This window comes from Trichoderma virens (genome assembly GCF_000170995.1).
Source record: "Trichoderma virens Gv29-8 chromosome Unknown TRIVIscaffold_2, whole genome shotgun sequence".
Taxonomy (NCBI): domain Eukaryota; kingdom Fungi; phylum Ascomycota; class Sordariomycetes; order Hypocreales; family Hypocreaceae; genus Trichoderma; species Trichoderma virens.
This window is the reverse complement of record NW_014013747.1, coordinates 449,042-463,312: the sequence shown is the minus strand read 5'-3', so window position 1 is coordinate 463,312 and position 14,271 is coordinate 449,042. Positions and strand designations below refer to the sequence as shown.

Sequence of the window (14,271 nt, the reverse complement as noted above, 5' to 3'; positions counted from 1 at the left end):
AAAGGGCCGACAAAAGGGCGCCCCAACCAAAAGAGTGACAGACAGCCTGTCTCCTCATGTTTCTCCCGAAAGCTCTCTCGTTGAAAGCATGAGAGCTCCGCATAGGCCAAGAATAATGACGAATAGTCCCAAGTGATGTCGATGTCCATGCGTGAGAGGGCAATTTGCTGATTCTCGGTGCTGTTGTCCCATGTCTGACTGTGTTAAAGGTGCATGCAGCTTGCAGTTGAGCCACCCTCTACGGCTAATATCATGCATCTCAGCATCGTCTGTCACAGGAGCCCTCATGAGCCATCAAGTACTGTGCTGTACGAGTATGATGTAGAACCAACCATCAGATCATCGCTCCTCTCCACCTGGCGCTTGGCAGCCAAGAGCTCCAAGGTGTCCACTCCCCCCAGCCAGCTGGCTTCAAAGTCTGGGGAATTCTAGCCCGGTGGTTTCACTGGTCTGATGGTTCCGTGCATCTGGGGGGCGCGCTCTAGCTTGCTCCTTTCGCTTGCATTTGCACACTTTGAGCTTGTTCCTCGTCGGTGCGACCAGGGTGCGCTCTCCAGCCCAAGAAGCGGGTCGCCTTCTCCGGCTGTCTCAGGAAAATAGTACATATCAGCGTCGCAGTCCTCGTCCACCTCCGTTTCTCTTCCCTTGTCGCTCTGTCCGTCTCCTTGTTGATTAAGCCTCTCAGACTTGTCTCAGGAGCCGTCCATTCAATTCGTTGCCCCAAGACGAGACCGGATCCTCGAGTCTTGCACAGGGCAGAGCACTTCTTTTATCCCATAGTGCTTGTTGTCTGTCACTCCACGCCCAACATTGCCGACAACTGCCGGGGCGGATCCATACGCCAGCATAAGCCAAGTCGACTCTAATACGCCGCCACAATGGGCGTAACAGCCAAGTTCCTGCGCGCCATCGTGCGTAACGATGCTATGCGCAGCGATCCCGACGAAATCTATGGATGGCGCGTCTTCACTCTCGTCTTCTCCGCCTGCTTCGGCGGCATGCTGTTCGGCTGGGACACGGGCGCCATCGGTGGCATCCTGACCATGCCCGACTTCCAAGAGAAGTTCAACTACGCCACCAGCTCGGCCAAGGCAAAGTCCAACATGAGCCAGAACATTGTCTCGACGCTGCAGGCAGGATGTTTTGCCGCGTGCTTCTTCACCAGCTGGATCACTGATCGATATGGCCGCCGGGCTGCTCTGATTGGCGCTGGTGCCCTGACCATCGTCGGCATCATCTTCCAGGCTGCGTCTTCTGCCAATGGCACGCTGGCGCTCATGTATGTCGGCAGATTTGTTGCTGGCCTGGGAATCGGCGCCGCATCTGCATTGACTCCGTTGTACGTCTCTGAGTGCGCTCCTCGTGCCATTCGAGGTGGTTTGACAGGTAAGAACATTGAGGATGCAAGAAGCTTGAAAGCCTGAGCCCTACTCCCGCCCCCTAGCCTCAGGCATCAAGCCAAACCCCGTGCCCCTTAGACACCGCCCTATGAGCCCCCATGATAACTAAACAATGGGGAATAATTATACGTTTACTGATCCTGTTTCTTGATACGCAGCTTTCTACCAATTGTTCAACGTCTTCGGCATCATGCTTGCTTTCTGGTATGGAACCAAACCGCTCCGGTCCCTCGTTAGCTTTGGGCCATAATAATCATCTTACTAAAACATCCACTCTTAGGGTCAACTACGGATGCCTATTGCACGTCCCAGCCCCTGCAATCTACGTTGTTCCTTTGACTTTGCAAGCTCTGCCTGCCGTGTAAGTACATGTAAACTTGCATGAATCGTAGCCAGTCCGTTGGCTGACCGCCATGAAGCTTCTTGATGGGTGGCATGTTTCTTTCTCCTGAGAGGTACGTAATAACCCCCGACGGCCCTTTTGCGGCACGTCTCAACATCAAAAGCAAGTATGCCGAGATTAACTCCTGATTCAGTCCCCGATGGTGCGCCCGAAGAGACGATTGGGACCGGGCCAACCAGATTCTCATCAAGCTCCGTGGGTAAGTCAATTCGAAACTCTGAGCCGTGTGTTGCAAGGAATATCTGTCTGACTTTGGGGGGTGTATGCGTATAGCTTGCCTGCCGACTCGGAATACGTCCAGAATGAGATTCAGGAGATGGCCGACCAGCTCGAGCACGAGAGACGACTGACCGGAGACGCCACCTTCAAGACGCTCCTTAAGGAAATGTGGACAATTCCTGGCAACCGCAACCGAGCCCTCATCTCCATCTTCCTCATGATCTTCCAGCAAATGACTGGTGTCAACGCCATCGTAAGACTTGATCCTTGAAACTCTGTTGCTCCCCATTGGGGGCCGATGGATCGGAATGTTGCATTTACAGGGAATATGCTGATCGCAGACGTCGTAGAACTATTATGCTCCCCAAATCTTCACTAACCTCGGAATGACTGGCAATGACTCGTCGTTATTCGCCACTGGAGTGTACGGCGTTGTCAAGACGGCTGCCTGCGCTGTTTTCCTCGTCTTTGTCGCAGATTCGCTCGGCCGACGCTGGAGTCTCCTGTGGACGGCCGCAGCCCAAGGCATATTCCTCTACATTGTTGGAATCTACGGAAGGGTTCAGCCCCCTGTTGCCGGCCAGCCTGTAAGTGTTCCATTCATGCGTCCGGGGGCTTCTAGCGCCCCGACTCCGCTCCTTCGAAGCCACTCGATGGGAATTGTTGGCTGATGATCATGCCCTCACCCCTTTCTTAGGTCACGGCTTTTGGATACGTCGCCATCACATGCATCTACCTCTGGGCTGGGTCGTTCCAGTTCGGTTGGGGTCCCGTCTGTTGGATTCTGGTTAGCGAGATACCTACGGCCCGACTGCGTGCCATGAACGTGGCCATCGGAGCAGCCACTCAATGGCTCTTCAACTTTGTTTGTGCTCGATGTAAGCCACCGTCCAATCTGCCGTCCCCTTGTCCCCGCTCCCCTATTGGGCACTCCATTCTGGCAGACATACGCCCACAAGGCTTGAAGTGGTATTCGACGTTTTGCTGACCCCTTAATAGCTGTTCTTACTATGCAGCAAACTATGGGAAAGGCTGGCTATGTAAGTACTACACCTCAAAATGAAACCCCAAGATTGGTGTGCTGACTCGCTCCCAGGGCATGTTCTTCATGTTTGGCACATTTTGCTGGATCATGGGCATCTTCGTGTGGTTCTTCGTGCCTGAGACCAAGGGTCTTAGCTTGGAAAGGATGGACGAGCTCTTTGGCGTTACAGAGCTGGTCAAGAAGATCGATGCTGAGCCTGAGGCCGGCCACCCGGACAGCATTCGGGAGGAAGTAGAGATCAAGTCTTGAAGAATTCTCACGCCTTGTTTTAATGTGGCGCTCGCTTGATGCTCGGTTGGGCGGACAGATGGAACACCGGGTGGATTTACGTAGCGCATTGGAAAGATTCTTGGTTGTCTTGGTTATCCAGTTAGTGCATTGTCATCATACGCTTATTCTTAATCTGTTGCTTCTTTATCCCGTTTTGATGATTTGATGTGAGGCGTGGCTTACCTGGGAGGGTCCGGGGGAGCCAATCACATCGGCCGATTCTTCGTATGCGTTCCGTGTTTAGTGCGAGCTGGCGTGCCGAAGGAAGCGAAAAGCGCGGATCCGGCCCTGACATCTGAGCAAGCCCTTCGTAAGGTTCCAAGGGTTCTCTTGTCATGATCAAATAATACTTGGATAAGAGCCATGGCCCGGCCATTTGTCGCCACGATGCCGCTAGAGCCGCCCATGAGGCCTAGCTGCCTGCCTCATTCGCTGTCAAGTGCATGGCGATAACGCATCATCAGCTTCTTGACTCGAGAGGTTGCTCCCCAGGGCGAAGCAAAAGCACCGCATGTTGCCCCCGAACTGAGAGCGAGTCAGTCAGCTGAACAATTCAAATTTAGTGACGCCTGTTTAGCGTTTTCCCCAGCAGCATGGTAAGGGCGGGGGGGCTTGCCCTGTAGGGCTCCATACGCCTTGATCCCTCAGTGGCAGCACGTAATTTTGCCCAATCACAGCGGGCGACGGGCATTTGGACGAGTGAAAATAGAGCACCCGCAGGGCTGGGCAATCACAGCGCCAGAGCGACGCCGCATGCTGCACAAGAACGGTAGCTGCTGCACCTGGTCAGAGTGAGATTCGATGCACCTGAAGCTGGAGCTGGAGCAGGGGATCCGATCTGTGATTAGCTTCTACTGTAGTTACTCCGTAGTCAGTGCAGTCTCTGTCGCCGACTCGCCCGAGCAAAAGCAGATCAAACCAGCCCAAACCAACCCGGCAATCGCTCAAAACTCTGCAGCACCGTATCCGGACCGGAAGCCCTCGGCACAGTACGGACGACGTGAGGTCTCCCTCTCCAGTTCGGTGGCAAAACCGCCGGGAGGCACCGCGTGATTCCACTATAGAATTGCCAAATCCGGACTGTCGATGCAAGGCTGACGAACAGACGACAAACCTGGTCCGCTCCTTTAGCCAAAGCTGACCAAACTAGTGGCTTAGACGTTTCGTTTTGAGCGGCGCTCCGTCTTTAACTTTGGCCCCCCTGCTGAGGACAACAACACCAACACTCGGCAGTTGCAATTCTGTCTTTGTAGTCGTCCACAATCACCAACACTATCAGCAGCTCCGAGTCAGGCCTCAGACAACAGCAACAGTCGTCGTCTTGAACCACCCCCCTCCCCACCGCTGCTTCTGTGTCATGACACGGGTCTCGCAAGGCGAAAACAAGCTTACCTGCACCAGGCCAGCCCTATGCTACGGCCACAGAGGTGTCAAGTGTCGGCTCTATCACCAACTTTGGGCCCAGTGGGGGCGTAACCGTGGAACAATGCCCAACTAGAAGCTATCTATGGCGATGGATTCAGGCTACTCTTCCGCTCGGGGCCCGGTGTCAGGTCTAAGCGAGCGCTGGGGGCCGTCATGGCTGATCCATTTCGTTGCCTGTGAACGTACTATCGCCGCTCCCCATTTTCGTACTTACTACTTAGTACCCAGACGGGATGCAGCCTGCTTGACGATTCAGTTGCAGGAGAGAAAAAATATTCCATTACCAAGTACAGCAACTACATAATTCATATGCTTCTGCGCTCCCCCCCCCCTTGCTCAGTCCTTGCAAAGTGCCTCACTCTCTTTTTTTGTGTTGCTGTGTGTGTGCTTTTTTCTTTCTTACTCTCTTTAAGACTTTCTTTTACACCAACATTTTCTTCACTTGCCTTCGTTTATCCTTCCCCATCTCGCTTCTGTCTTGTGTGGCCCGGCTTTGATACGATTTGCTGTCAGAGTCAGTCAGGGACTGGAGCTTCTGACGCTCACTGCAGGTGGTACGAGTAGCGAGACACGCCTATAACTCAGCACCATGTCCAGTGGCAACAGGCCTGTACCGCCGCCTAAGCCTGCGTCGCAGCGCTACCGCCTTCTGAACCAGAACCGACAGCTCGACGTCACTACTGCGCCTGTGCGCCAAAATCCCGTGTTCCGTACGTACATGTTCTATACACGTATTCCACGATGCCATGAAATCCCCTGCCCATACCTTTCGCATTTGTGTTTTTTTTTGTGGCGAACGCCCGAGCAGTATACAGAACGACGCCCTCTTTCCGTGGCGATGCCGTAACTGGCTTTTTTCTCGTCAAGCACCTGGGAGAATCCCTGATTTGTTATTGCTTTCCCTATTGTTTCTAATGCATACCTTACTCCTTTCTTCAACTGATGTCACTCTCTCTTTTTTCTCCCTAAACGCCGAAGAAATTAATTTTTTAATTCTTCATTCACCACCCTCGCTAGTCTGAGACTGCCTTACCGGACTCAGTCACTTATTTCAAAGACACACTTCCTTGTCTCAAATCCTCTCCTCCCTCCTTTTTTTTTTTTTTTGCACTTAAAAACCCTACGCTCAAATGATTGCGAGTCCCGCCTGTCGATCAGCTTCGCTCCTTTCGTAAAATGTTTTCGAGGGGACAATCTATAAGCATCAATAATGGCTGACCAAGAGAGCCCGACAGCGACCCATAACTCGCCTCGCACGTGGCTCCTCACTGCATCGCTATCACCATTGGCGGTGCGTCTGATCCGGCAGTTGTTAACCCACGGCGATTGTGTCGCAGCCTGCTTCCCTCCTTTGGAGATTGAACACGAGGAACGAAGTGCCGAATTTCGCGAGCTCATCAATGAGTGCACTAGTGGGCGGAAGGACCGGGAAGGGTGGAAGGACAGGATCCGCGGTATTCGATGCGATGGGAGGACCATGAGCGGCTGCGGCGCCGCAGTTGCCGAAGCCGTCGACGTTTTTGGGAGGATTGATATTCTTCTCTGCTGCCGGTCGGAAGGTATGACAAAAACCCTGCTCCCCGTCCATTGACTGATCTCGCGATTACGTGTGCGGTTCATGAGCACCGAGCCAACATGTTGCTAACCATCGGGTTTCCGGCGATCGCTAGCTGTCGTTGGGACCGTTGAGGAGCTCTCTACGAATCTCGCCACCCAGAGCCTGGCAAGGGACCAGTTCGAGACCCTGTTCTTTTCGCAAGTCAATTTCATCAAGGCCGCTTTGCCACAACTTCGGGCTCAGCATACTGGTCACATCATGGTCCTCACCAGCACCGGTGGCCACATCGGCACGCCGCACATGTCCATGTACACCGCGGCGACATGGGCGCTCGAGGGTTTCTGCGATTCCCTCGCATACGAGGTCGCTCCGTTCAACATCAAAGTCACCATCGTCCAGCCCAACAAGGAGATCCAGTCTCTCACAAATCGTATCACATTTGCTCCGCAGATTCCCGCTTACTCCAACAGCTTCGCCGATGCCCCCAGCGTTCGGGAGATGCTAACTACCGTTCTCAACTCCAACCCCGACACGGCGGTCCCGGTAAATCCGGAGTCCGACAGCTCCCCTACGTCACCGGACAGCATCTCACTAGAGTCGGGCGAAGCTGTGGGTGAGATATTTTACCGCTATCCAAAACTGCCGACATCGTCCATCGACAAGCTAGTAAACGAGACAATTTACGCCCTGACGGCCATTGGCGGCCACGAAAACCCGCCCTCGCGACACATTGTAGGATCCGAAGGGGCACTCGCGGTAAAGGAGAAGCTGAAGACTGTTACAGAGGAAATGGAAGATTTCGTCGAAGCGAGTCTTGCCGTGGACATCTTTGAGAGCGAATTAACCGAGGAGGCCAGGGACGACAGAAATCGTGGTGCCAGCCAAACACCAGCTGCGAGCCAGACTCCAGTCACGGGACCATCTACGACTGCGTCTACCACTACATTATAGCAAAACGGCGAGAAGGAGAGGGCGTTTTTTTTTTAGTTGATACCTGGAGCAGGACAAAAGTCAAGCAACGGTTTTTTTTTTCTTTCGTCGGATTCAAGTTTAGGGGGAAATTGGCGCTGTTTCTTGAAAAAACTTTTACCCTTCCTTGTTCTTGGCATCAGCTTCACTGCTGTATACGAAACAGCGGCGAACACATTTTGCAAAATCACTTTATAGATAAAAACTTTGGGAGTCAAAAATATACAGGCCATTGACTTCTCATGAAGTGCTCGCTGGAGGTTGGGTCACGGGCCCGTTAGAGGATGCATGAATACACGTACTGCAGATCCCGGATCCGGACGAGCTGCTGGCCGTAGCCTGTAAATCAACGGCCCTCGTTGTACGATAAAGTGGAGGCTGCCTTAGGCTCGATCATCAATGATGAACTGGCGCTGATAAGGTTCCTAGCATCATCCACTTGAGGCTATTACAAATCATGGATGGCATTTTCTCTCTCTTTCTGGCTGCTTCGGAAAAGGTACTTGTGCATGCAGCCTTATGAGCATGGTTGCTCCATACTGGTATTATTGTCTTTGATAGATGCTTGGGCTGTTATGATGCCATGTGAACGGGAACTTGATAGCAGGAAAGGTGAAATGGGCGAATAATAGAGGGAGCTACCGTCTAAGCAGTATCCCGGAGATAGCATTTAACCAAGTTGAATTCTGCTATGAGACTGTGGCACTTTTTCTTTGATATTCTAATTTCATATTTCACTTTTTAGACGCCTTTTATACTCATGTATACATGTACAGCTGTGCCTTGAAAGTGAGGGACCTGGAGATATATGTATGCAACCACATGCACCTATTTTAGCTGCAGAAGATCGACCCAATTGTGTCTGCTTGATGATGCGGTGGCAAATTGTAGACAAAAGAAGCAAGGGCTGTGGAATGGTGTAGATTTTAGGTAGTTGATGGCAAGGCACAACTATATTTCTAGGAAAATTCCAAATTCATAAAGTACATCAATCTATGAATGGTAAAGCCTAGCCTGAAAGGTTAGATCTATGCAGACAAGAGTATCAAAATAAGGTAAGATGAAGTAACCGTGATATTGTAGCAAGTACTAGGAGGTAGGTAGTTATGACGTAGCAGTATTTTATAAGAGATCATTGACAAATATTATCGCTACGGGTGTGCGGAGCCTCCGTGATATATGATGTCGGGTGCTTCTATACCAGATAATCCCACCCCCCAGCTTGTCATGAACTTATTTAGTTTGATAGTTTGAACTGAATCGCTGAAAAATAATCCCGGAACAGAAGACGAGAAAGGAAACTGGTGGGTGGGTTAGTAGTCTGAGAGGAGAGTGTAGACTACCGATTGTACATGTAAATAAGATTTCCACGATAATAGTGTGCCTACATGACTCGCTTGTTAACTAATGCTCACCTAGGTAAAGAACATGATATGCGTCAAGTGTCTCGTGGGTCCAATGTCGTTGAATGAATCTTTCCATGTGGTCTCCCGCTGGACACTGACTCTTACTGTAGGGGCCTTAGCGACAGTTCCTTGTGCCTACACGCGCTAAGTTTCAGCAGCCCTACCGTCTCAACACGTTCCCCGCCACACATGCTCGCAGATCCCCAGATTGGCCCAACTGATTCGCTCGGGGCGTAAAAATATCAGTCCGTGGGTTGGTCCCTCTAAAAGCTCCACCGCGTCAGGCTCGAGGAAGGAAGGGGAGGTCACGGGTGGGACGGTGCGACAAGCTGTTTGGGGACACGAAACGACCAACATACCTCACTGTGGTAGCTTTCCAACTCGATCACTGCGACTCGACATCTTGCCGCCCAGGCTCTGCGCAACCGACGACTGCTGCGCTCCAAGAACATGCGCATCAGCCTGGCCGGCGACACCGATTCCCTCTCCATTGCGACCCGCCTATGGTATCCCTGAGAACGACAACGCCGGACGATGCTGAGCGCCTCCCGATGCTAGAATGAGCTTGGACCCTTTGCTTCCCATTGCTCCCGCGAGGGTGAAGGCGCTGCTGCTGCCCCTCGGAAAGATCAAGGCCGCCAGGTTTGCGAGCTTTGCCGAGAGACTGCAAGCCGAGCATGTCGTCCAGCTCAGGGATATCAGCGCCGATGGGCGACCCAACAGGAGTAAGTACATGCATATACATGGCTGGCCGCGGGGGGAGAGAACGGGGAGCGGAGAAGGATCATGGATAGGGCCGTACCGTGATAGACTGTGTATACGCGGGACTAGACAAACTGATGTGAAGCTTCCCCAGACATGTTCTCGCCATTGGCGTATCCCGACGGCGCAATGCTCTACGACCTCATCGCCCACGTCCCCCCTCCTTCGCACCTTGCGCTCTCGCCGTTCGACCTCTTCCGAGAGCCAATGGCTGTTATCGCAATCGCCGACGGCAAAGAACTAGGCGACGTGACGTATAGTAAGCGAAACTCCATGAATGGAAAGGGCCCTACACCGGTGGAGAAGAATATCAGGGCGCTGTACCAGGAGCTTGAAGAGCTGCGAGACAATTACCCTAAAGCTCTCATACACCGGGTCCTCATCTTCGATTATGTGTCGCCGTCGACAGAAGTGCCCATACCCGAGGGCATGGCGGCGATCCCTCCGCCCGAGGAGTCCAAAAGAACCACGATGAAGACGGTCATGTGTGACATATCGTCGCTGCTGCTGGCTGAGATGACGACGTTGGGGAAATCCTACGAGGCAATGACGGCGATTGAGTCACCAGGGGGCTATTCGCTGGCCAGACAGCTGAGTACCACCTCGTGGGGCCCCGATGCGACTTCGCCAACCAGTTTTACTCGGCGGAATTCCCAGTTTGCCATACCGCAGCACCTCCAGCGCTCAAGCTCTGCTACGGGCTTGGATCGATCAGGGGGCCGCCTGTCGCTACCTCCGGCTCCCAGCGGCTCCAGTGTCTCCACGCCAGGTCGCCCGTCTACACCCCTAAAAAGCAACCTCTCCAGTCCTCCGTTAAGCGCGGACGATTTTCCGGGTGCTTCGAGCCAGAGACCAGAGTCTCCCGAAACTCACCCAAAGCCCGATTTCATTGAAGATGCAAGCCGCGACCGTGTTTCTGTACAAGGATTTGGGCCTGGTGGGGCAAACGATCGATGGCGACTCAAAGGGAAAGGCAGATCAGCCATTGTCATAGGATCCATGTACCTGCAGGCAGGTCGCTGGGGCGATTCGTTAAAGGAACTGGGCGAGGGAGCTGCCGCTGCCAAATCTTTGAACGATCACATCTGGCACGGAAAAGCACTAGAATTGATTCTTATGAATCTGTTGCTTCTTGGCTGGTCAGGCTTGACCTTTCAAATTCCGACAGTTTGTCTTCCCGCACAAGATAAACACTCGTCGATGAAGCCAGAACCAGAAAATGCAGACCAGACTCAACCCAGGCACCTCCGATATCTTCAAGCTCTACTTCCTGAGCTGTTGGAACGAATTGTAGGCCTCTATTCTAGAATATCAGCCGAAAATGTCCCCCATTTGCCATTGGCGGAGACTGTGATTAGATTCAGCAAGATCTTATCGGCCATGCATTTCTGCGATGGCAAACTTGACCAAAGGGCGTTTGATATGATTGTGATGGGTAGAGGGTTGGACAAGGATCTCACAACATCGCCGCGACTGCTGATAACGCCTTCAAGGCAACATATTTTAACACTTTTATTCAAGGCATTCCCTTCCACAGCCACGGAATTGCTTACTACCGTTGATCGGATATCCATTTTGAGCGGCATTGCGGCTGTTCTGGGACCCTTGGGCTATCATCGGAAGAAGGCCATGGTAACCCGCGAACTGGTCTCCGTTCTCATCGGAGGCCTCGTCGAAGCAAGAACACGCGGAGCTGCGGATGCTGGGGTCCATCCTGCTGCAGGTCTCGTGGCGCTGACGCCGGGTGGCAACTCGCATGGTGCGACTGGGGCGATGGCCCTGGACTTGGCTGAGGGAGACATTGAGCAAGGTATAGAGGCTTTCCTCGAACTCCTTTGCAAGTCATACGGGGTTGTTGGCTTCGACAGGGCGAAGCCCCGACGACAGTCGCTCTCTGAAGGATTTGACGACTCGGATGATGCTGTGATTGCTCGAATCCGTGGCCAGATGAAGACGAGATTCTTCGGCTTCCCCGATATCAAGCTCAACATTTTACGGGCATGCATCAACTTTTCAGAAGCCTTACCGGACTTTAACGGGGTTCTCAAGTTTTCCAGTGATTTAATGCGCACAGCTGGATCTGGCGTCGCCCCGGGCCCCCGTCGCGAAGATGCATCACCAAAGATTCATAGAGATGAGCAGATCCGCTTAGTTAGCAACATTTCACGGACCTCGAACCTGGTCAAGAGGCTGGGCATGTCTCACTTGACGGCTGAGTTTTGGGACGAGTTTCTTGTTCGGGAGATCAAGCTGGAGCCTCTCCCAAGTACCCGGGTTCCTATCCCCCACGCTCGCAGCGTCTTGCCAGGAGCAACGACGACCCGTGCGTCGCAGGATGTCAACCCGTTTATTTATAATCCGTTCTTGCAGGAGCCTGACGAGACAGCTGCAAACCTGGTTGCTGGCGAACCAGCCAAGTTCAGAGTAACAATCCAAAACACCTATGACGTTGAATTGGATATCGAAAGTATACGTTTAGAAACCGAAGGTGTCGATTTCGAAGCCATGAAAGAGACCGCCATCATCGGACCCTACCGAACGCAGGCGGTCCGACTGCAAGGTCTAGCCAAGGAGTCCGGGTCCATCAAAGTGACGGGGGCAATAATCAAGGTTAAAGGTTGTAGGGAGAGGAGATTTGCCGTCTTTCCCAAGCACTGGAAGCCGTATCAAGAAGACAAAATCAAAGTCAAGGGTATTGCATCAGTGTCTGCTCCTATGATGTCGGGCAAGTTTCACGATCAGCCTCTAGAGCCATTTAGCCTTGACCTGAACGTTACCCAACCCCAGCCCCTCGTGGTTGTCAAGTCAACGACGCTTCCTCAATCTTCAGTTATGATCTTGGAGGGCGAGAGGCAAATATTCTCTGTCACGTTGCAAAACCAGTCAACTACGCCGGTTGACTTTATGCTCTTCTCCTTCAAGGACTCGACACAGGAGCCTCTGCAGACAGCTCTTGCGAACCGAGATGCCACGCCGGCGGAATTATATGAGTATGAGCTGATACTAATAAAGAAACAAGCTCTTCGACTTCCGCGCAACCACCAGAACCGCAACATCTCCCCGGGAGGCGAGGCGACTTTTGAGTTTGAGATTCTCGGCAAGCCTGGGCTGACACACGCAACGATTCAAATCGACTACACATATCTTGGAGTTCCCCGCGACGAGGTAACTGAGGAATTTTACACACGGCAGATATCTGTGCCCCTGACAGTCACAGTCAACGCGAGCGTCGAGTTGGCAAGGATTGATGTGTTGCCCATGCATGGCTTGATTCCGCAACCCTTGTGGGAGCGTCTAGGGGGTACAAAGCCGATAAAGCCTGACGAGTACTGTCTGTTGTCCGTGGATCTGCGAAATGCTTGGCCTAGCCAAATGGCGGTCCATCTTGAGAACGAAGATGGTATGGCTGTTGAAGAGGGCATTCTACCGGGAAAGACGAGCCGAATCATTATACCTGTGAAGCGGGTCTACCTAGAAGACCCGCATGCCTTAATTCCAAGTCTTAACCCGTCAAAGAACAAACAGTTTGTGGTGAGCACCAGCAAGATCTCACCCGAGATGGAGCGAGCCAACCGAGAGGCATTTTGGTACAGAGAGAGGATTCTCGACTGCTTGAAGGCGACTTGGAGAACAACGGCAGTGCCGAAGCGAAATGGCACCGTTGAGCTTCGCAATATTCGCCTTACTACCCGCATGATTGATATTGTCAAGGTGGGCGAGATTGGTATAGATATTTTTGTGGAGCGTCCGGGCGAAAGCGAGAGCAACATCAACACAGCATATGTGGACGAGTTTATACAAGTGCGGGTGCGAGTCACGAACAGGACAAGCCGACCAATGAACTCGCTTGTCAGACTCCTGCCGGCGCTATGTCATCGTTCAGTCAATATCGCGCTTGATTATACGCGCAAATTTGTGTGGAATGGTACACTACAGCAACTTCTACCGGAGCTCCAGGGTGGCGCCAGCACAGACTTTGTTATCGGCGTGACAGCGCTCTGCAGAGGAGAGTTTGAGCTTACGGCGTCGGTTGAGGAAGTTCAGATCTGGGAAGATGGCGGTGAGAAGGGAGACGGCAGTGAGCAGCCCCAGGGACGCCCGCCGTCGGATACCCCGACGAGGGAGGATGCGGCGCTTGGGATGAAGGAGCGGAGGATGTGGCATTCACGACGACCATGCATACTGACGGTGAAGGACAGCGATTGAATTGGAGCTTACGATTCAAGAGCACGATGACGATGACGATGATGATAGCGATGGCGATGGCGATGAATAGCGCTGCAACATATACACATGTAGACGTTTTTGGTATCTTCGCATAGTATAGGTTTAATACTAGGAATACTAGAAATGATATCATTTAATATTCTGCGCAATATGTGGCTTGAGGCGATGTTGAAGTGAATCTAGTATTTCCGATTGTCCAGAACAATATTTTTAGACCATGATCGCTCTTCAGATGTCATCCAACAACAGCAGCAGTACTAACGATAAAGTTTGCTGCGCAATGGATTTTAATCTAATCTGCAGCATCTGTTGAGGGAATGCTTATTCAAGTAGTACTGACTAGAGGATCGTAAGTCAGCCATTCTATAGGGGGAAACAGTTTTGGGTTGTGGGACGAATGCAATGTCGCGAGAATCAGGGCGAAAGAAATTAGACGCAACATCAATATATTGGAAAGTGTCCCTCACAGGACGACCTTGGAGTGAGCACTCTGACGGATGTTTAACGCTCATACTTGAGAGAACGATCTTACACATATTGAAGTAGGTATGTAGATTTATATATACAACAAATAAAAAGACCGGCGA

The 14,271-nt window shown here is 52.2% G+C and overlaps 2 protein-coding genes across 2 annotated transcripts; both read left to right on the top strand.

The window, feature by feature from the left end:
• Positions 1-663: 663 nt before the first annotated feature.
• Positions 664-3,483, top strand: TRIVIDRAFT_211568 (uncharacterized protein; the record flags this gene model as incomplete). The annotated part of the gene is made up of 10 exons (XM_014104793.1): positions 664-1,386; positions 1,559-1,604; positions 1,681-1,761; positions 1,820-1,855; positions 1,937-2,002; positions 2,077-2,275; positions 2,373-2,609; positions 2,720-2,900; positions 3,022-3,062; positions 3,119-3,483. 10 exons carry the CDS (start codon positions 879-881, stop codon positions 3,314-3,316), a joined length of 1,593 nt encoding a protein of 530 aa, XP_013960268.1.
• A 2,489-nt stretch (positions 3,484-5,972) lies between these two features.
• TRIVIDRAFT_142467 (uncharacterized protein) lies at positions 5,973-13,663 on the top strand (the record flags this gene model as incomplete). The annotated part of the gene is made up of 5 exons (XM_014104792.1): positions 5,973-6,313; positions 6,593-7,252; positions 8,942-9,006; positions 9,238-9,420; positions 9,552-13,663. 5 exons carry the CDS (start codon positions 5,973-5,975, stop codon positions 13,661-13,663), a joined length of 5,361 nt encoding a protein of 1,786 aa, XP_013960267.1.
• Positions 13,664-14,271: the final 608 nt, after the last annotated feature.